Source organism: Fragaria vesca, linkage group LG5, assembly GCF_000184155.1.
Source record: "Fragaria vesca subsp. vesca linkage group LG5, FraVesHawaii_1.0, whole genome shotgun sequence".
In the NCBI taxonomy this organism is placed as follows: Eukaryota; Viridiplantae; Streptophyta; class Magnoliopsida; order Rosales; family Rosaceae; genus Fragaria; species Fragaria vesca.
Window position 1 is genome coordinate 765,360 of NC_020495.1, and position 21,639 is coordinate 786,998.

Here is a 21,639-nt window from a genome sequence, read left to right on the forward strand (position 1 = left end):
CTCCCCAGCCTGAGCCAGCTCCTGTGAAGAATGATGTGCTTTCAGGTTTCGGGATGGAAGACGCTCGCAGGGGTATTGTAGCCCATTCAGACCATGAATTGGAAAGCACAGGAATAAGTAGAACATTCAGGGATGAAGACCACTTTGAAAAAGGGGTAGCCCTCCCATCTACATCACCAGTTATTGGGCAAAAAAATGATGAGTTTTTGAATACCAGGGGAGAGGACAATCATAGGGGTTTTGTCACCCATTTGGGTCACGAAACACAAAACACCGATGAAAATCATCTTGAAGAAGAGATACCTGTCCCCTCTACGTCTCCACCTTCACCAGCTGTGGGAGATCATCGGGTGAAGTATGATGTGTTTTTGAGTTTCAGGGGGGAAGATACTCGAAAGGGTTTTATCGCCTATTTATACCGTGAATTGCAAAAAACCAGAGCGATTAAAACTTTCAAGGATGACGCGCAACTGAAAAAAGGGACTGTTATTGCTTCAAATCTCCTAAGGGCAATCGAAGAATCAAGGTTTGCGATTATTGTGTTTTCCGAGAAGTATGCTGATTCTGCATGGTGTTTGGATGAACTTACAAAGATTTTTCAATGCATGGAGGGTAAGGACACAATTCTCCCAATTTTTTATCAGTTGGATCCCGCTGTTGTACGATATCAAAAGAAAGAGACCAGTTTTGGTGAAGCTTTCGTCAAGCATGAAGCTAGACAAGACATTGAGAAGACGAACCAGTGGAGAGCTGCATTAAAAGGAGTGGCAGGAATCTCTGGGTGGAATTCAAACACTTTTCCGTAAGCATATGTTTACAATACTTGGTACTTTCAATTTATTATTTGGATGAAGATTATTTTGAACCCTTCTTCCTTGTAGGACGGAGGTAGAACTAATCGATGACATTGTGAAACATTTGTTGGAAAAAGTACTTCAAGCACCCACCAGAACTTTTGGAACATTTGAAGCGACAGGGCAAGTCATGGATGAGGTCATGAAGGTGTTAAAAGATGATCAAGTCACTGTCCTTGGGGTGCATGGAGTAGCTGGCGTTGGAAAGACGACTATGGTCAAACATGTTGGTGCACAAGCTGAGAAAGATGGGCTTTTTGATCGTGTGATTATGGTTGTCATATCCAAAAGCCCTGACTTGCAAGAAATTCAAGGCACGCTAGCAGATTCATTGGGCCTGAAGGAGGGGATCAAGAGAGGAGATAGGATGCTTATAATCTTGGACGACATTTGGGAGAGTTTTGAACTCTCAGGCATTGGAATTCCCGGTCACCATGAGCTTCAAAACTGTTACTCTAAAGTTGTAATCATCACAAGGAACAGCAACGTCTGCCATTCTATGGGGTGTCATGCCCAGATCGCTCTCAATATTCTATCAGATGAAGATTCTTGGAAGTTACTCAAAGAGACCTCGGGGAAGTCTTTTGATGAATCTGCAAATTCCTATGATGAAGAGAGGAAGGTAGCTCAAGAATGCAGAGGTCTCCCAAGAGCAATAAAAGCAGCTGCAAGGTCACTTGGAGATAAATACCGGGATGAATGGAATGAAGCAGTTGCAAGGGAATTTGGAGGCTTGGACGAATGGAATGAAGCAGCTCAAGCCTTCAACCTTGAAGCTGAGAAGGGCTCTTTTCATTCATTGGAGGATACATATCACTCACTGGAATCTGATGATGCCAAGTCATGCTTCTTGCTATGCTGCTTATTCCCAGAAAATTATGATATCCCAATTGAGAAGTTGCTCAAGTATGGGATTGGAATAGGTTTGTTTCAATATGATTCAATGCAAGAAGCCAGAGATAGAGCACATTCTGTGGTTAAGTACCTCAAAGCTTCTAGATTACTTCTGGAGGGTACAAAGGAGGGATGTGTAAGGACGACCGATGACATTCGAAATCTGGCATTGTCCGAGGAAGGCGATGGGCTTTTAGTAAAAGCTGGTTGTGAGCTAGAGGAGTGGCCAGACGCAGAGGCAGTATGGTCGCAAGGTATGCCAGTAATGCCACTGCAGCCCTTTAGATTTTATTATTATTATTTATTTATTTTTCCTTTTTTAACCATCACAAATTCTATTTTATTTGTGGCTAACAATTTCGCACTCTTAGGATTGACTTGGACCCATTCCTGGCACTGGGATTGTCCAATTGATACTCATGAAGGCTACTCAATAATCTCACTAATGAGAAACAAGCTTCACAAGCTTCCTGAATATTTGGTATGTTCAAAGCTCCAAATTTTGTTACTACAAAGTAATGCTGGTATATGTGACATTCCAGAAACCTTTCTTCAAAGTCCTAGTGCGCTAAGGGTCTTTGATCTTAGCTTCACCAGTATTTCGTCACTACCTCAGTCATTCAGTTTCCTAACCAGCCTCCAAGCTTTGAATTTGGATTTTTGCAGCAATTTAAGTGAGATATCTGTCTTAGGAAATCTTAAGAAACTTGAGATTCTTAGTATGAGAGAACTTCCTCTTAAGAATTTACCAAAACAAATAGGAAATTTGACCAGTCTGAGGAAGTTGGACGTCACTGGTAGATATCTTGAAACAATCCCATCTAAAGTGTTATCGAAGTTGTGTAGATTGGAAGAACTGCACATGAAGTTTCAATTTGGGAAGTGGGGAAGTAAAATTGAGGATGCATCTGAAGAAACCAACGCTAACTTTGATGAGTTGACTAGTTTGCTGGATTTAAACATTTTGGAAGTTTACATATCTGATGCTACATGCTTGCCTCAAAGTGTTGAGTACTTCAACCCGAATTGGGTAGAATTTGATATATGCATCAGCAGGGACGTGTTGCTCCCTCGATATGATGGTTTTTCAAGAACCTTGACTCTTGACACAACAATCAATAGCTTACCGGATTGGTTTATCAGCGTTGTGACAGCGAAAGTGGAGCGGCTAGAGTACACAAATTGCGATGATTTGAATGACCTTGTTGGGGAATATGACCATGGCAGATTATTTGTGCTGAAATATCTCTCTGTGAACGGGCACCATAAGAACTTGAAAGAGATAATCAACACAATGAGACGGGTTTCAAATAAACCGGTATTTGAGAACTTGGAAGATTTGCATCTGCACTGCTTATATTCCCTCGAGGAGTTGTGTGTTGGTGAGCTACCACCTGGGTCCCTACGCAAGCTCAAGTTATTGAAAGTGCAAACATGTCATAGCTTGGTGAATGCACTTTTACCATTGACATTGTTGCCGAGATTACAAAATCTGGAAAAAATCATTTGTGTACATCTGGACAGAATGAAATATGTTTTTGGATCTGATGAAGGGGGTGTTGATTCAGAGAAGATTTTCTTGAGGAAATTGAGGGAGATGAGATTGTGTGCTCTAGAAGAACTAGTAAGAATATGCAACGGTCCTGCTCCGCATGCAATCTTCCAGAATCTAAAAGTTTTGGCAATCTGCGAGTGCAAGGAACTGAAAAGCCTCTTCACAATAGACGTTGCTAAATGTCTTTTTCAGTTGGAAGACCTTTGCATAGAGCAGTGTCCTCGCTTGGACAGAGTCATTGAAGCAAGCAATAGCTTGAACAGCGAGATTACACTTCCGGCGTTGAAGAGATTAGCTTTGATTGATCTTCCGGTGCTCACAAGGTTCTGCACTGAAAGTGGTAATATTGAAACTCGGTGTCGGTGCCCTTCATTGGAATACTTGTACGTGGAGAACTGCATCAAGTTTTCATATTATGCAAACTTCCACTTCAGTAAGAAGCAAATTCACTTCAATGATCAACACCATTTGAGTTCTCTAGTGAAAAGGTACGTGTTGTCATAAATTTCAAACATTTATTTATTTATTTATTTTTTTCTGTTCCTGAGTCTTTTTCTTCCTCTTCTGAGTCGTTTCTCCAGCAATCCCAAATGTCTTTCCAGTCATTTAAGCATTGTCTAATACTCTATTTCCAGTCAGAGAAGTGAAGTATTGAAGTGTAAACATTGATGAAACACCTCCTAATTAAATTGGTGACTTATTTACTTCTTTTCATTTCAAAATGACTTGTCAGGTGGAAGGAAATGCATAATCAGCTATAAGAGAGCTGCTGCTGCACTAGGAAAAAAGAGATGTTCAGTAGTCCCAGAACAAGATTACTCAGTTAGCTGTATGAATGCTATTATTATCTCTTAGTCTTGCATTGGCCTGCAATCTTTATGTTGGAAACTTTTGATTAAGAGGGTATTTAAAAAAGTAACTTGGGGTTTGACACAATGACACAGCAATTTGAACAACAGGACTCTAAACTAGAGAGAACACTACGGAAAAAAAAAAAAAAACCCAAACTAGAGCAAAGAGGGTACACCAGAAGAACATTTCTTTTTTTTTTCTTTTTCTTTTTGAAAAGGATAACCTATATTGCTTAACCAATGACCAAAAGACAGTACATCAAAATGCCATTCTCCACAGTGTTAAGGGAGGTTTACAAGCACCAAAACATGTACTTTTACTAATTACACATAGGCTCAAAAGAAAATGATAAAAATTTTATTACCTAATTCCATAGAACATAATATTAGCTGCTTAAGACCTCAATTGATATATACCTAACAAACTTAAGAATTAAACAAAAAAAGTACATCTGATGCTCAGGCATAGACGCCCGAGGCCTAAGTGATGCCCCTACCCTTAGCATTAGGGCGAGCCATCAACCTAGCTGCAAAATTAGCCTTCTTAGCTTGGAACCCAGGACCATCAACCTAAGCCCAATCTTGACCAGTCTTAGATTTGAGCCCAAACCCAAGCTTGAAGACCCGGCCCGAATCCGAGCCCAAACCTAGGTAAAAGTTAACCTCCCAACGAAGGAAATTGACTTCGCCAACGACCACCTCCCAAGCCACCTCCCTCCTGCCCAACAAACGCCAACACCACAGCTCGAGCCGCGAACAACCTTAATCAATTTGGAACCCAAACTTATCCGTTGAACCACCGCAGCCCGGCGTCCCCGTCCATCTGCCGTCGTTGTTTCTGACGACCTAGCTTCCTTGCAAAGACTCAACTCAATTCCAGATCGGCGAAACCCAATCCAGACTCGTATTGCCAAACCGCTCCGCAAAGATCGGAGCATCGTGGCCTTTTTTTTTTTTCTCGTTGTGAATGATAGTGGACGATGAATATGTCATAATTGGATCTGCAAATATCGATCAGCGATCCATGGAAGGTACCCGAGATACTGAAATAGCAATGGGAGCATATCAGCCTCATCATACTTGGGCAAGAAAGCTCTCACGTCCACGGGGAAAGGTAAATCGATCAAATGATATACCCTTGAGAAGAATTTTAACCAATATGTTAATTTGAATTTGCTTGAAATGTCTGATTGCAGGTATATGGATATAGAATGTCACTGTGGCAAGAGCACATAGGACTTGTTGAAGAATGTTTCAAGCAGCCAGAGAGTCTTGACTGTGTCCGAAGGGTAAGGACTCTGAGTGAGCAGAACTGGAGCCAATACGTAGCTGATGAAGTGACGGACATGAACGGTCGTCACCTCCTGAGATATCCTATTGAAGTTGATCAATTCGGAAATGTGATGGCTCTTTCCGGGTGTACAGACTTTCCAGACGTCAATGGATACATATTGGGGAGTCCCGGCGACATAAGGAACATTCTAGGGATCAGAAGGTTTGTGCCGTGGGAATTACCATTCCCATGGAAGAAGAGAGAAAATGTCACCACCTGCTCTATCATGTGATTTTGTTCATTTCTTTTACCTTTGTTCATATATTTGACCTCCTATGTTTTTATATTATGTTTTCTAATCTTAACTTCTTAACTATTCATATATGTGTGTAGAAATATGTCAGTCGTGTATTGAAGATGTTTTATTGTAATAATCATTGAATCGTGAGTTTCTTTTTCTTTTTCTTTCCTTCTTAAGGTGGGATCTTCCAGCTCGGCCTAGCCCACTAAAAGCTCGATTCGCTTATCTTTCGCGAAAATTATACAGATAACCACGCGCCCAAATTTCGTCCAGCCCAAATTTCTTGTTTTCTCCTCATACTGATAACCACGCGCCTAAGTCTTCGTCTTCCTCTTGCTCATTTGGTACAGAAGACTTGGTCCATTCTGGGGTTTCCATTCTTCGATCGAAAGGAGATTATAGATATAAGCAACTTGCCTAGTTGTACCTTGTTTTGCATGCTATTCATTTCAACTACTCCCACTTGTTTTGTGTCTGTTAATTGAACAATGCTGCTTCTGGGTCTTCGTCTTCGTGTTCCATTGCTAGTCCACTCTGACAGCTCAAGTGTTGTTCTTTGGATTCCTTTAATTATATTAATGGTCTCAAGCTTAGCATCTTCTGCATTGTCAACACCCATTACATGTTTGGTGCCTATCATTTCAGTTTTGGCCAACTCTCTCTGGTTTTCCAGAACTCCACCATATCTGTGTACCACCCATTTGATAGCTTTACTTGCTTCAGTGTTGAGCAACAGGACATTTTGGGGTCTATGTGAACTGGGTTTTTGCACATACCCCGAAAGTTTGGGCCTTTATTGGATTTCGGGTTAGTGTTGAAATTGAATTTCATTGAGATTTGTTTGCAAATCTAGTATTAGTTCAACTTCTTTGAAGAGGTTAGAGGTATTCTTTGATGGCCAATCTGGGTTATAAGGAATCGCTGTCATTTGGAGGCTCAGGCCATGCGCAGGGGCAACAAGTTGTGCCATTTGAGAGTGGTGCATTGAAGCTTTTGCTACATGGGGCCCTAGTTATATGTGTCAATGAGGCCAAGAACCTTCCTGCCATGGAGGGTTTGCATAAGCATATGGGGCGTGTCATTGCGAAAGTGCCTGGGAGAAGTAGCAAAACAACAACCAGTGCTCCCTATGTTACAATTGCACTGTCAGGTGCTGTAGTTGGGAGGACCTTTGTGATTAGTAATAATCAGAACCCGGTTTGGAAGCAGCATTTTGATGTTCCGGTCGCGCACTATGCTTCAGAAGTGCATTTTGTTGTGAAGCATAATGATATGGTGGGATCTCAGATCATAGGTTCTGTGGGTATCCCAGTTGAAGAGTTATACGCTGGTTTTAAAATTGAGGGAACCTTCCCTATTCTTAACTCCACCGGTCATATCTGTATGCCTGGAGTTGTTTTGAGCTTATCAATTCAGTATACCTCATTTGAAAAGTTGACCTTTTATAATCGTGGGATAGGTTCAGATCCTGATCATCAAGGGGTCCCTGGTACTTACTTTCCTCTTAGGAGAGGTGGTAAAGTAACTCTGTATCAAGATGCTCATGTTCCTGATGGTTGCCTTCCCAAGTTTGAGCTTGATGGTGGTCTTGAGTATAAGCATGGAAATTGTTGGCAAGACATATTTGATGCAATAAATCAGGCGCGTCGCTTGATATACATTACTGGGTGGTCATTGTACCACAAAGTTACTTTGGTTCGGGATAATCATGGTGCATCAAATTGCACATTAGGGGATCTTCTTAAGAACAAGTCACAGGAAGGTGTGAGAGTGCTGCTGCTTGTATGGGATGATCCAACTTCAAGGGATATTATGGGATCTATAAAGGTAAAGCTTAAGGTGATTTTTGTATATTAAGTACTTGATTGTACAAGTTACTATCTGTCATTGTTAAGTCTCTCAAATCATAAATGCCTTTGCCTATCTGATAAGTTGTCATCGGGTGAACCAGTACTGATTGGTACTTGTAGCTATGGAAAAGCTATTTTTGATTATCTAATTGGTATTTTCTTCCCCTATTATTTTCCTTAGTAATGAATGTGATACAAAGGCTATGTTTTTGGCTGAACTGACAAGATTTATCCTTTCTTTATCAGTTCCAGTGTTCGTTTGTCACTGAATTACTCATCACTACTCAAATCAGCATTCAATATATCTTATTTCACCAGATATTATTCTATGATGTGTAGGGAGGGCTCATGAAAACAGATGATGAGGAACTTCGACGTTTCTTCAAAAACTCTTCAGTCCAAGTGCTTCTTTGCCCTCGATCTGCTGGAGAGGGTACCTGGGCCAAAAAGCAGGTTTGGTAGAATGTCTTTCCTTGTTTGCCTTTCTTTCTTTACAAACTTTTTACAGTGTGGTGCTGAAATCTATTTACAAGAAATAAGAACTAACATTTCATATGGCTGACAACTGACCAACTTTAAGTGTAGGTTGAATGGTCTGTGTAGTAATGTGCCACTATGTTAAATGTTTTCTGGCTAATGTGTGCAAAGAATGTCTCTTTTTTACATGTCCTTGTTCACCGTTATACTTCTGGGACATATCTGGTTTATCTTGTCCTGTGCTGTTAACATCAAAAGAAAGTCATTTGTTCTCTTCTCATGCATAATTTTCTAACTAGTTCTTGCTTTGAACCTTCTGATATTTGTATTTGGTTATAGGAAGCTGGAATAATCTATACCCATCATCAGAAAACTGTGCTTGTGGATACTGATGCTGGTCATTCTAAGAGAAAGATCATCGCATTTGTTGGAGGTCTCGATTTATGTCGGGGACGTTATGATACTCCAGAGCATCCTATCTTTAGGACGTTACAAACAGTGCACAAGGATGACAATCATAACCCTACTTTCTCGGTAACCATTGTATTCAGTTTCTACCATGCTGTAGTACATATATTTGCTGTTCTTTACCTGAGAAGTGTACTCTTCTGGGTTATGCAGTCTAATTAGACAAGGCTCATGCATTACTCTACTAAGTGCTATAAAATGTTCTGTTTGAAAACCACACAATACCTAAGCAGTGTCCAGGATTAGATGCCTAATATATTTATAATACAGTGTTGATAATTTAGAATACCTAAGCACTGGCCAATCTTTCTCAAGTGTTTACCACACTTTTACGATCCTATATGAAGCATCTAGTACAATTTTGCTATTTTATCAGCAGATTTCTCACGAAAGTATAAGTGATGACCTTGATGTTGGATTTCTACAGTAACAAATATTATCACAAGGATATCTTTTCTTCATTTTCACCTTGTAATCCCCTTGTTTTCTATTCATAAACAGAAGCCTGTTATTGGGTGTCCAAGGGAGCCATGGCATGATTTGCACAGTAAAATTGATGGTCCAGCTGCTTATGACATCCTCACCAACTTTGAGCAGCGTTGGGGGATGGCTTCAAAACCACATGGTCTTCATAAACTGAAGGAACGAGGGCTTCAAAAGCTGAAAGCACGAGGGCTTCATAAACTAGAAACACAAGAAGATGGTGATGTTGATGATGCATTACTTAAGATTGAGAAAATTCCTGAACTTATTGGGATGACAGAGGTGTCTCGCTTGAGTGAGGATGATATAGAAGCTTGGGATGTTCAGGTATGTTCGATGTCATTCTGTCAATCAGCTAATATCCTTGTTTTTTCTTGAATCTATATGCATAGTTATTTGTTGACCATTTCATGAACAATATTGTAGGTTTTCCGCTCAATTGATTCTAATTCAGCGAAGGGATTTCCCGAAGACCCCAAAGATGCGACAAGCATGGTAAGAGAAACTTTGTTTTCTAACTTTGCACTTTGATAAGTTATACCACATACTTTGTGCTGAATTGCTAATAGATCACCAACTCTCTCTCTCTCTCTCTCTCTCTCTCTCTCTCTCTCTCTCTGCCATAACAGAACCTGGTTTGTGGGAAAAATGTGCTGATAGACATGAGTATACATGCAGCTTATGTGAAAGCAATCCGTGCAGCTCAACATTTTATTTACATAGAGAACCAGTACTTTCTTGGATCATCATATAATTGGAACTCATACAATAATTTAGGTAAGAACTCTAACCTTCGCAGCAGCATTTTGGGAAATGAACTAGAGATGGTTCATTACGTCTGTCAATGTTCCCTTTCTCGTTTCATTCGTGTCATTAATATGATGCTCATCCGGTTACTTCATAAACTGAGTCATATTCAGAGTCAGCTTTATATTGTAATCACAAATGCGAAAGCATGAAGTCAGATGGGTATTTGTTGATTAGATGATGAATGTTTGGTTTTATTAGACTCAAGAGTATTACGATTGGTTAGTATATTCAGGATCAGGATGTGGTATCTTCTACATTGAGCACCAACTAAAGATTTTGCTAATGTTTTTACCTTGTGCCCATCTTGGTTGAAGTGTTTCAAGAAGGCACAAAGAGACAAGTAACTGTATTAAACTTGTATAAACTATGCTTCTATCATCCTAGAGATATCAGCAATAATGCGTATAATGCCTTTATCTGCAGGTGCAAACAACTTGATACCAATGGAAATTGCTCTGAAAATCGTGAATAAAATCAAAGCAAATGAGAAGTTTTCTGTGTATATTGTTATACCCATGTGGCCAGAAGGTGATCCTACAAGCGTTCCTATTCAACGAATTCTCCTTTGGCAGGTAAATAGTTACAATTTATATCTGTTATTACTGTAGGCCTGTTTGCTAGTTTCTGCAGATGCTACGATGAACCTCCTCTTTTGGAGCTAGCTGTATCTCTTTTCTCCTTATGAAGCATGTGTCAAATCCAAATTTAGTTCAACTTATCATAAGTACAACAAATTATCTTCTAACAATTGGTATGGATCATAATTCAGTTTGATTGTCGTCTAACACCAATGCTGTAACACAAACATGACCTTATGGGGTGCATATTTTCACCGGATGTTAACCTTTGTGCAGCATAAAACAATGCAAATGATGTATGAAATGATTTACAAGGCTTTAAAAGATGTTGGACATGAAAACACGTACTGTCCACAAGACTATCTGAATTTCTTTTGCCTGGGGAATCGTGAGAATGGAGAAAACAATTCTGCTGCAAGTAATCTAAGTGAAGCAAACACTCCTTATGTATGTTCCATTAATTGCATTCTGTTAAGCAGATATTTTCCTCTATTCCAGAAACTATGTTTTCTAATATACTTCAATTGTTTCTGTGGTTATCTAGACACTTTCTCAGAAGAGTCGGCGCTTTATGATCTATGTTCATTCTAAAGGAATGATAGTGGATGATGAATATGTCATAATTGGATCTGCAAATATCAATCAGCGATCCATGGAAGGTCCCCGAGATACTGAAATAGCAATGGGGGCTTATCAGCCTCATCATACTTGGGCAAGAAAACTCTCAAGTCCACATGGAAAGGTAATATGTGAAAACTGTGTGTGTGCGTGTGTGTGTGTGTCTTTGAAGCCGATAGAACTCATAGAAGTATCTTGCACATGATGAAATGATAATCCATTCTTAGAACTTCAACCAATATAGACTGTTAGACGCTTAGAGCATACAATTTTATGGATTGTGTACGAAAGTAAATTGGTAACCCATGTGTGATTGCAGGTATATGGATATAGAATGTCACTGTGGGCAGAGCATATAGGACTTGTTGAAGAATGTTTCAAGCAGCCAGAGAGTCTTGAATGTGTCCAAAGAGTAAGGACTTTGAGTGAGCAGAACTGGAGTCAATACATAGCCGATGAAGTCACAGACATGAAGGGTCACCTCCTGAAATATCCGGTTGAAGTTAGTCCAACTGGAAAGGTGGAGCCTCTTCCGGGGTGTGCAGCATTTCCAGACATTGGTGGCTACATATTGGGGAGTCTCGGCGACATAGGGAAGAGTCTAGGGATCACTAGTATTAGTGGGAGAGGGATATCATTCAGAGCCATGCAAGAAAATCTCACAATCTGATTCTGATCGAAGTTTAGTAACTTTCCTTCTTTCAATCATCCTTGTAATTTTGTACAATTTAAGGTAAAACTAAAACCACTTAAACTCTAATTGTGAATTTGTGATCACTATTTAACCCTTAACATTACAAGTCTCGGAGAACTTCTTCATATTCATCAACCGGCATTCCGACTTGGTTCTGGACAGTGACCATGACGTCAAGCTTCTCCCGGCGAGGTCCGGTTCGGAAAGCTTTAACAACGGCTTGTCGTACCTGGTGCACCATCTCGTTAACCTCCTCAAACTTGGCGCCACCGTAAAGTGGACGGCCAATTTTGGTGATCATCTGATCGATGACGCCGATGTCGTCCTCGTCGACGAAGGTGAACAGCTGGTACTTGAGATCTTTAAACTCGGCCGTTAGGAAATCGAGGTTGACGACCCGCCTTGATCGGTCGTCGGAGCAGTAGCACTTTCTGAAAACGTTCCACATAAACGAGACGCTCATTTGATGATCGTCTCGGAGTTTCCTTTTCCGACTGGATTCTGGGGTGGTGGAGTCTTTATTGCCGGCGACGTCAGAGATGAAGATGTGGAAAAGGAAGTCGAAATTTGAAGACGGCATCTTGAAGAATCAGGGAAGAATTGCAGAGCCTAAAATGGAAGGAGTGTTTTTATATAGGCATCGGATGTTCTACAATTATTAGGAGTAGGAAATGCTTTTTCCTTTCACGAATAGGAGACGAGCATTTTCCAAGTATTAGTAGGATTCGGTAATAAGTTTTAGAAATGGTTAAAAGTCTTTTCCAAGTCTAGTTAGGATTAATACTTCTTTCCATATAGTTCAAGGATTGATGCTTATATATATAAGAGCGGCACACACCTTAGATTCTATATTTCATTCTATTTTCTCTTTGCTTTTAGTTGATTCAATCCATTAGTTGCTCACCCGAGAGTAGTGCATCATCTTTCTCTTACTAGCTTTCATTCCCTTACAATACTAATGGCAGTACCACCCAACCACCCGTTCAAGAAGCTCCTCATCGTCGGTGACAAAGGTGTTGGGAAGACCAACCTTCTTCTTCGATTCTCGGATATACCTATAGCAGGGATAGAACTTGGAGTGAAAACAATTGAGTTGGGCAACGAATTACCAGAACTTGCTACCGCTGATGGTATTTTGTTGATGTATGATGTGACCAATGAGTTATCATTCGAGCATATTCTTAAATACATGCATAATTTTCCGAAAAATGTGAAGAAGATACTGGTGGGGAACAAGGCGGACATGGATGATGAGAGCAAAAGAGCAGTGCGGAGACGTAGAGGTCAAACTCTTGCGGATATATATGAAATCATGTTCTTGGAAACCAGTGCAGAGACCAACAAGAATGTTGAAGACGTTTTCTTTGCATTAGCCTTGAGCACTTAGGATTACAGAAAGGTCATGAATCATGATCTTGCTGTTGCCTCTTTTTCTTGAACAATTTTTTTTTTTTAAATTTCAAACAATCATTTGTCATCAATGACGTTTAGAATCAGTTTGTTCTTGTTACTTTGAAGAAGGCTTTGTATTACTGTTTTCAATGTCAATTCTAGAAATCTAGTCTAATCTAGTCAAGTATAGTTTTTCAATCTAACCCATTATTAGACGTAACTTTGCGCCTAAAAGTTAAGGTAGAAAGTTCAAGTTAACCAATTAGATGCATCTTTCAAATTTTATGTCGTATTACATCATATGATTCATATCATGCTCTCCTTTACGCATCTCACAAAGACATAGTGGATCTAAGTATCTCAAGGCCGCCTCTAGTGGGATGTGATATGGAACGCATAAGAACATGATATCAATTTGTATTATTCATATAATTTGAGTATGATCACATTCACACCCCCTTGAGAATGAAGACTTCACACTCGATTCTGTTAGCAGAACTAACAATTCTGAGATGGATAGCCAGCAACAAAAGTAAAACTACATTTTGGGACTGTACTTTCTAGACATGTTCTAACTTCTAGGCCGATCATAGCGTAATATTTCTTTGCCTTTGAAAGAAATGCATTGTTACTTTCATCGGCAGAACTAATTATAAAAGAGAAAAATTCATTAACGGTCTCTAAATTATTATGTCAAGGCCAATTTAATATCTGAATTTTTAAAAGTATCAAAGTGATACCAACAAGATACATCCGTCAATATTTTACGACGGACCGTCAATTTGCTGACGACACAGACATATAAAGACAAAAAAAAAGTTAATTAACCAATTTACCCTTCTTTCATTTTTTTTTTTTTTGTTCTTGTTCTTGTTCTTCATGTACAGCTACAACCTTGCCAGAAACAGACATTTACATCTGCACACTTGGCTTCTCTTTGTTCTTATTCTCTCAAACGAATCCTGACTACCGCCGATTACAACCAGAACCCTCAGATGCGGTCTTCTCCTTCCTCTTGTGCTTCTTGCTCTTCTCAACAAGCATTACAGTACAGATCCAACTATCCAGCAAGTACCAAAAACCCAGGAAAAAAAATCGGTCACCAACCCAACTATGTCCACAAGTGATTGGACACCCAGATTTGTGGCATCTGAAAGCTTTACAATTCCGAGATTATTGATGAGAAAGAGGCGAAGAAGAGAGAATTTGGTTTTGGTGGCTCAAGCAATTTGGCGACGCGCTTTGCATGTTCGAGAGCGACCAGTCGATCGTCTTCCTCCTCGAATGCGGCTTCGAATGAGTCCTTGGATTGCTGCTTCATTCTTCTCCGAATTCGATTCAAATAATCTCTCTGATAAGTTTCTGCCCATTCGAATTCTAGTCCAATACTTGCCTTGTTTGAATGAGTTTGAGACTACTCATCTTCAGAAAAGAAAAGAAAAAAACAGTCACGTCTAACTCTAATCCCATACTAGCCTTACAGCATAGCTATTCTTTTCACCACTGGTACATTGCAGCAAGTCACTCAATATGGAAAATCATTGGCAAAATTTGGGGATCCAAAATATTTTAATACTCCTCTGACTTTGATCCGGAAAAGGTAGGATGAAGAATCAATTTGGAGTTTTTTTTTTCGATAGAGAGAACCAATTTGGAGTTGTAGTATTTGAGTTTTATTTTTTCAATTAATTTTTCTGTGAGATTTGACTTCTGGCTAAAAAGTCCATTTTGTCCTTTTGTTTTGGGACCAATGTGTTGATACGTTAGCAAATTAACAGCTCAGTCACAGAAATTAGACGGAAGTATCTCGTTGATGTCAAAATCAATGTTTGGGTATCACATTGATACTTTTTAAATTTCGGGTATCACATTGACCTTGGCACAATAATTTAGGGACCGTTGGTGAATTTTTCTGGTTATAAAACTTGTTCCTAGTGGTCTACTAAACATCTATGGGCTTAGATTAGGAGCCCAAATTAGGCAAGATTGAACCCAACTTCCAGAACACCCGCCTTATAATTTATATAGTTGCCTCCTTCCTCTTTGGAAATGACAGCGGAACTCTGCCGGCTCCTTGGACCCATTTTTGACTCAGAAGAAAACCACACACATCAAACCAAACCCACCCGAAGTCTGCAACTCGTGGAACTTTCCAAGTACACCCTCATTCACTTTCAACGCCATTTTATTTAATTGTTCATATTCGTCTAATTTCGCTTTGAATATTCCTGGTTACCCTTTAACAATGCCAAAGTCTGCTCCTTTTTCTTCATCATCATATTCTTCTTGTTCTTCCTTCTCATCCCAAATTCAAAGGCGACGACTTCATTCTTATTTTCACTGTTTCTAGCCTACCCTCTTTTACTTTTTCAATACCCATCACATTTTTATTGAATCCTTGGGGTTTTGGTGAGTTGGGTATTTAGAAAGAACCCAACTTTAGTTTCTGTTTGATAAAAGAGTCCAGATTGATCATATCCAATCCAGTTTTGCTGCAATGTCTAGTCATGGTTATACTGAATCCTTGTCGTTTGGAGGCTCAGGCCATATTCAGGGTCAGCAAGTTGTGCCGTTTAGGACAGGTAGTATATCTCTGAAGCTTCAGCTGCTTCATGGGAACTTGGTTATATTGGTCAAAGAGGCCAAGAACCTTCCTAACATGGATGCGTTTCACAAGACTCTGGGGGATATTGTTGCTAAATTGCCTGGGACTGGCAGCAACAAGATCACTAGTGATCCGTATGTGACGGTTTCAGTTGCACGTGCGGTGGTTGGGAGGACCTTTGTGATTAGTAATAGTGAGAATCCTGTTTGGGAGCAGTATTTTGATGTTCCGGTTGCGCATTATGCTTCACAAGTGCATTTTGTTGTGAAAGATAGTGATGTTGTGGGTTCACAGCTCATAGGTGTTGTGGCAATCCCAGTTGAGCAGATATATTCCGGCATGAAAGTTGAGGGGACTTATCCGATTCTTGGTTCCAATGGGAAGCCTTGTAAGCCTGGAGCTGCTTTGAGTTTGTCGATTCAGTATATCCCTATTGAGAAATTGACCTTTAATATGAATGGGGTAGGTTTGGATCCTGATCATCAAGGGGTTCCTGGTACTTATTTTCCTGTTAGGAGAGGCGGTAAGGTTACTCTATATCAAGATGCTCATGTGCCTGATGGTTGCCTTCCGAGTATCAAGCTTGACGACAATGTTGAGTATGAGCATGGCAGTTGTTGGCAAGACATGTTTGATGCAATAAGTCAGGCTCGTCGTTTGATATACATTGTGGGGTGGTCAGTGTATCACAAAGTTAGGTTGCTCCGGGATGGTAGAACAGATTGCATGTTAGGTGATCTTCTTAAGAACAAGTCGCAGGAAGGTGTGAGAGTGCTGCTTCTTGTTTGGGATGATCCAACTTCTACCAGCATTATGGGATATAAAACGGTATGCCCTTAGAAGATTGAATATATTTCCTTCTGTGATTTTCCTGCACTGTAACATACTTTTGGTTCAAGTGTCAATGTTATATTATCTTTACACAGATATAGTTGCTCTGATTTCTATGCTTTTGTTGAACAATTAAGTTATATTTGGTCGCCGTTGCATTTCTGATATATCCCTTAGAATGTAATGATGATGATCACTACTTTTAGCCATGGGAAAGCATTCCTGTAGGTTTTCAAATGCCATATATTCCATGCTTTCTTGTTGGCTTTGTCTTTGGCAAACATGATAAAGGTGAAGCAGTTGGCTAATTTTTGATAATGTCATAGCAGAAGCGACCCAAAGTGAAGTGCATATAAAATTGATTTCATTTTGCAGCCTATATCCCTTCATTCTCTGTCATTCATACTGATCATTTTGTTTCCTCTATGCACAAAGGCTTATGCTTCATTTGGCTGATCTGTATCTTACTTCAATTAATACTCTAGAAGATTAATATTTTGTTTCTCCATTGGCTATCCATTTGTCATTTCATATTTCACTAGATGTTGATACTGCGTAATATGTAGGATGGAATCATGCAAACCAATGATGAGGAAACTCGCCGTTTCTTCAAGCATTCTTCAGTCCAAGTGCTACTTTGCCCTCGATCAGCTGGAAAGAGTAGCTGGGTCAAGAAACAGGTTTGACAGAATGTTCTTGTTTGTTTGCACCTTTTAGCTTAATGTGGTTGAAATTCCATAACTACAATACTAGATAATTAAGAAATTCAAATGAACACAGGAGAACTTGATGGTCTTGATCTATTCCAGGCATAAAAGTTACTCTTAAAGTTTTTGGAAGACTAGGAAGACTTTTCCCTTTGAGGTTTCTTGACATGTTGATAGTATTATTCAGAAATATCAACATTTCATATGGGAGATTTAAGCTTATTTTATTGATGTGAAATGATATATGCCACTGTGCATTTTGTTTTCATGCTAAAATCTGCTTACAGGTTTTCTTTTTCACTGGTCCCAGAATTCTTATCTGTTCTTTGAAACTATAGGCACATACACAAAGCTTGGATTTATGTTAGCATGTGCTGTGTACTCCAGGAGAGACTCAGCAGTTGCATATAGTTTCTTTGTCTGTATAGTGTATACACATTAATTTCTGAATAATTCTTGCTTTGCATCTCTTGGTTTTGTATTTGGTTACAGGAAGTAGGAACAATCTATACCCACCATCAGAAAACAGTGATTGTTGATGCTGATGCAGGTCAATTTAGAAGAAAGATAATTGCATTTGTTGGTGGTCTGGATCTGTGCCTGGGACGCTATGATACTCCAGAGCATCCTATATTTAGGACTTTACAGACGGTCCACAAGGATGATAATCGTAACCCTACTTTTTCGGTAAACATCTTATATATTTCTGCTTTGTTGTAGGATAGCTCTTGTTTAAGCCACGTTATGTGATAAGACTCATTTGTTACTGGCCAGGAATGGTGGCTAGAAAATGTTATTTGTTGAACATATAGCAGTTAAGAATATACCTGGTTTAAATGCTAACCTTAACTTGTGATTGATTGACTTAGCTATTCACAGATGAGGATATGATCAGATAAGATATGTTCACAAAAATGGATGATAATAACTCTAGGATTTAGTGGGTCACACTGACCATTGGTGAATCTTTCTTAAACATATCTCATAGTTTTGTGATCCATCTACAGATCTTCTTTAGTTTTGATATTGGTTTCGTAGCTGATAACAAAGATTGGGATAACCTTGATGATTAGATCTCCATTATGATTATCTATATTGTTTTCGTTGTTTGACCTTTTTGCCCGTTTGATTTTTAACACAAACAGGACCGTGTTGTTGGTTGTCCAAGGCAGCCATGGCATGATTTGCACAGTAAAATTGAAGGTCCAGCAGCATACGATATCCTCGCCAATTTTCAGGAGCGTTGGTTAAAAGCTTCAAAACCACGTGGGATTCAGAAACTAAAAGGACATGATGATGCATTACTCAAGATTGAGAGGATCCCTGAAATTATGGGGGTGGCGGATCTTCCTCAACCGAGTGAGGATGATCTAGAAGCTTGGGACGTTCAGGTATACTGGATGACAATCAGCTGTTTCAGAGTTATAATTGTTTAATGAGTATTATATGTATGGTAAAGTGTTGACTGTTTCTGAACAATTGAAGGTTTTTCGTTCAATTGATTCCAATTCTGTGAGAGGATTTCCAGAAAACCCAAAAGATGCTTCAAGCATGGTAAGAGAAACTTTAGTTCTTAACTACTGTGCACTATGCTCTAATTTCAAATTTATATCATTGATGGTTTATGTCTCCCTACGTGCAACAGAACCTGGTGTGTGGGAAAAATGTTTTGATAGACATGAGTATACATGCCGCATATGTCAAAGCAATCCGTGCTGCTCAACATTTCATTTACATAGAGAACCAGTACTTCCTTGGATCATCATATAATTGGACCTTGTACAGTGATTTAGGTGAGAACTCTTAACGTTAGAAGCAGGGGACTGACAAAGGAAATAAAAGTGGTGGAAAGATGTCAGTATTCCTGATGTAGGAGCACACAGTATACTTACCTTATTTTCCAGTCTTGTAGTTTAGTTATATGCTGAATGTGATTGAATCTCCCAGACTGACAGGACCTTTTTACGTTCAGGGAACTAAATTATACTGAGGCTCTAGTAGTGTAGCTTCCACCCACCTCCAAAATGTGAATCTCTTTAATTTTTTAAGAAGAGATCAATAACAAATCCTTGATGACAAGAAAGATAGTCTGCGAATGTCATTTGCATTATTTGTTAAATCCTATCTTATTGTCTTTCCTACTGATTTATCGTCATACTGATAATGGTGATAATGCCTTTATGTGCAGGTGCAAACAATTTAATACCAATGGAAATTGCTCTCAAAATTGTGAATAAAATTAAAGCAAATGAGAGGTTTGCTGTATATATTGTTATCCCCATGTGGCCGGAAGGTGTTCCTACTAGCACTCCTCTTCAACGAATTCTCTTTTGGCAGGTAATCTAGTTACCATTTAATTCTCCTCTTCAATTGAGACTTTTTCAAAATTCAAAATGTTATACACAAATTTTGGGATTTATTAAAACTTTTGAGAATGAATACTGTGCAAACGAAGCTCTTGGTGTCCTCGTAAAGCATGTGCTGATTCCAAACTTAATTCAACTTATCTTAAAAAAAAAATCCACTTTTGGTTTCTGGCATGTTGGAATGATTATGGTTCAGATGTAGTGCTGTAAAACAGAATTCATGAGCCTATTGCTGCTTGTTTTTCACCTGTTTTCTTGCTTTGTTACTGCAGCATAAAACAATGCAAATGATGTATGAAATGATTTACATGGCTTTACTGGAGGCTGGACTTCACAATAGATATTCTCCACAAGACTATTTGAATTTCTTTTGCCTCGGTAATCGTGAGAAACCAAGTGGTGAAGAAAGTTCTGCTGCAAAAACAATAAATGAAGCAAACAAAAAAGAAGCAAACACTCCTCAAGTAAGTCCCCTCATACTTATCTCAAGTCTCCAGTAGATATCTTGTTTTCTCTCATCTAGAATCCCATATACTAAAAAAAATTGTGCTGGTTTTGGTAACCCAGGCACTCACTCGGAAGAACCGGCGCTTTATGATTTATGTTCATTCAAAAGGAATAATAGTGGACGATGAATATGTCATAATTGGATCTGCAAATATCAATCAGCGATCCATGGAAGGTACCCGAGATACTGAAATAGCAATGGGGGCATATCAGCCACATCACACCTGGGCAAGGAAACTCTCAAGTCCACATGGACAGGTGAGCCTGAAGTTAAAACTTTCGGTATTTATATTTGTATCTTACATCATTCATCAGAATCTTTATAGTATACCACTGCAAAGTTCGATTTGAATATTATTTTTGAATTTTCAATGTTCGTCAATTATGTAAAGGCATTTTCCATTTAAGTTCATCCATTTACATTAAATTGTAGGCAGCAAGAAAAAAAATTGCAATAATTTGCTATGTATATGTGATTGCAGATATATGGATACAGAACATCACTTTGGGCAGAACATATTGGTTTTCTTGAAGAATGTTTCAAGCAACCAGAGAGTCTCGAATGTGTGCAACGGGTAAGATCTTTGAGCGAGCAGAACTGGAGGCAATATGTGTCTGATGAGATTACAGAAATGAAGGGCCATCTGCTGAGATATCCGGTTGAAGTAGATCAAACGGGCAAGGTGAAGCATCTTCCGGGCTGTGCAACATTTCCAGATGTAGGTGGCAACATACTTGGGGATTTTAGAGCCATCCAAGAAAATCTCACTATCTGATTCAATCAATCAATACCTGTACAGTTTTACGTCCAAGTGTTTTGGTATCAACCGTCGGTCATACACTTCTACAGATAAACAACAAGTCCTGATCCAGTTACACATCAACTTGTCCATTTTTTCTTTTACACCAGAAGCAGAATTTGAAAACTATAATGCATCCCCCACGTCCATTATGGCAGACTATACTTGGTAGAGAATTTTTTGAAAATAAATATTGTGATTTGTGAATATGAAAAGCCTAGGTTTTCTTGCTCTGCATTATTGGCATCTATTCAAATCTCTTTCATGTTCACTTTCTCCATCACCAGTATCTACTTACCATTTTCATTGGACTGTTAGAAAATGTGATGTAGAAAACAAACAAGAGCATGTCATTTGTCACACGATTCATTCTAAGGTGTGTTCTTCCTGAAGCCACCCATTCTTTTTGGACGGATTTGATTCGTATCCTAGTTCACTATCATCACACGGTGCACCTTTTACAGTGTTGTGCATGACTGCATCAGCTACTATACTCCTTCATCCCACATGATCATATATACAAGCCATCACTGAAAGAGTTTATGGGAGAAGATTTTATTTTATGCATCGAAAAGTGTTTTGGATCTGGGGATTACTGCTCAGATTGAGGGATAAGAATAAAGAAAAGGAAGTAGAGAAAAGAAAAAAGGAAAACAAAGTGAAAGAGGGATAGAAAAATAGAAGAAAACAGTAAGAGTTCAGAACATGTAGAGATGAAGCTTGCT

General features: G+C 39.1%; 6 protein-coding genes across 6 annotated transcripts; all 6 read left to right on the plus strand.

The window, feature by feature from the left end:
• Positions 1–53: 53 nt before the first annotated feature.
• LOC101294271 (TMV resistance protein N-like) lies at positions 54–2,426 on the plus strand. Its single transcript, XM_004300696.1, has 4 exons — positions 54–802; positions 882–2,002; positions 2,120–2,229; positions 2,337–2,426. The coding sequence occupies exons 1-4, from the start codon at positions 54–56 to the stop codon at positions 2,424–2,426; spliced, it is 2,070 nt and encodes a 689-aa protein (XP_004300744.1).
• LOC101296860 lies at positions 2,309–4,181 on the plus strand. The gene is made up of 2 exons (XM_004298719.1): positions 2,309–3,791; positions 4,037–4,181. Exons 1-2 carry the CDS (start codon positions 2,470–2,472, stop codon positions 4,062–4,064), a joined length of 1,350 nt encoding a protein of 449 aa, XP_004298767.1. The 5' UTR covers positions 2,309–2,469; the 3' UTR covers positions 4,065–4,181.
• A 731-nt stretch (positions 4,182–4,912) lies between these two features.
• Positions 4,913–5,719, plus strand: LOC101294566 (phospholipase D gamma 2-like). Its single transcript, XM_004300697.1, has 2 exons — positions 4,913–5,268; positions 5,351–5,719. Exons 1-2 carry the CDS (start codon positions 5,122–5,124, stop codon positions 5,717–5,719), a joined length of 516 nt encoding a protein of 171 aa, XP_004300745.1. The 5' UTR covers positions 4,913–5,121.
• A 903-nt stretch (positions 5,720–6,622) lies between these two features.
• Positions 6,623–11,682, plus strand: LOC101312538 (phospholipase D beta 1-like). The gene is made up of 11 exons (XM_004298687.1): positions 6,623–7,555; positions 7,918–8,031; positions 8,395–8,589; positions 9,025–9,333; positions 9,433–9,501; positions 9,636–9,783; positions 10,240–10,388; positions 10,671–10,841; positions 10,939–11,136; positions 11,332–11,590; positions 11,642–11,682. Exons 1-11 carry the CDS (start codon positions 6,623–6,625, stop codon positions 11,680–11,682), a joined length of 2,586 nt encoding a protein of 861 aa, XP_004298735.1.
• A 982-nt stretch (positions 11,683–12,664) lies between these two features.
• Positions 12,665–13,093, plus strand: LOC101294855 (ras-related protein RAB1BV-like). The gene has a single exon (XM_004300698.1). It carries the CDS (start codon positions 12,665–12,667, stop codon positions 13,091–13,093), a length of 429 nt encoding a protein of 142 aa, XP_004300746.1.
• A 2,384-nt stretch (positions 13,094–15,477) lies between these two features.
• On the plus strand, positions 15,478–21,321 carry LOC101311373 (phospholipase D beta 1-like). The gene is made up of 10 exons (XM_004298683.1): positions 15,478–16,531; positions 17,101–17,214; positions 17,734–17,928; positions 18,387–18,632; positions 18,727–18,795; positions 18,887–19,034; positions 19,430–19,578; positions 19,880–20,071; positions 20,175–20,372; positions 20,597–21,321. The coding sequence occupies exons 1-10, from the start codon at positions 15,596–15,598 to the stop codon at positions 20,888–20,890; spliced, it is 2,541 nt and encodes an 846-aa protein (XP_004298731.1). The 5' UTR covers positions 15,478–15,595; the 3' UTR covers positions 20,891–21,321.
• The last annotated feature ends 318 nt before the right edge of the window (positions 21,322–21,639 follow it).

Coding starts and splice junctions, on each gene's coding strand:
- LOC101294271 (XM_004300696.1), top strand. CDS start 54: ATGGAAGACGCTCGCAGGGGTATTGTAGCCCATTCAGACCATGAATTG. Junction 803..881: donor TGGAATTCAAACACTTTTCC/GTAAGCATATGT, acceptor TCTTCCTTGTAG/GACGGAGGTAGAACTAATCG. Junction 2,003..2,119: donor AGAGGCAGTATGGTCGCAAG/GTATGCCAGTAA, acceptor TCGCACTCTTAG/GATTGACTTGGACCCATTCC.
- LOC101296860 (XM_004298719.1), top strand. CDS start 2,470: ATGAGAGAACTTCCTCTTAAGAATTTACCAAAACAAATAGGAAATTTG. Junction 3,792..4,036: donor TTGAGTTCTCTAGTGAAAAG/GTACGTGTTGTC, acceptor ATGACTTGTCAG/GTGGAAGGAAATGCATAATC.
- LOC101294566 (XM_004300697.1), top strand. CDS start 5,122: ATGATAGTGGACGATGAATATGTCATAATTGGATCTGCAAATATCGAT. Junction 5,269..5,350: donor TCTCACGTCCACGGGGAAAG/GTAAATCGATCA, acceptor GTCTGATTGCAG/GTATATGGATATAGAATGTC.
- LOC101312538 (XM_004298687.1), top strand. CDS start 6,623: ATGGCCAATCTGGGTTATAAGGAATCGCTGTCATTTGGAGGCTCAGGC. Junction 9,784..10,239: donor GAACTCATACAATAATTTAG/GTAAGAACTCTA, acceptor CTTTATCTGCAG/GTGCAAACAACTTGATACCA. Junction 10,389..10,670: donor AACGAATTCTCCTTTGGCAG/GTAAATAGTTAC, acceptor ACCTTTGTGCAG/CATAAAACAATGCAAATGAT.
- LOC101294855 (XM_004300698.1), top strand. CDS start 12,665: ATGGCAGTACCACCCAACCACCCGTTCAAGAAGCTCCTCATCGTCGGT.
- LOC101311373 (XM_004298683.1), top strand. CDS start 15,596: ATGTCTAGTCATGGTTATACTGAATCCTTGTCGTTTGGAGGCTCAGGC. Junction 18,633..18,726: donor TAGAAGCTTGGGACGTTCAG/GTATACTGGATG, acceptor GAACAATTGAAG/GTTTTTCGTTCAATTGATTC. Junction 20,072..20,174: donor AAGAAGCAAACACTCCTCAA/GTAAGTCCCCTC, acceptor TTGGTAACCCAG/GCACTCACTCGGAAGAACCG.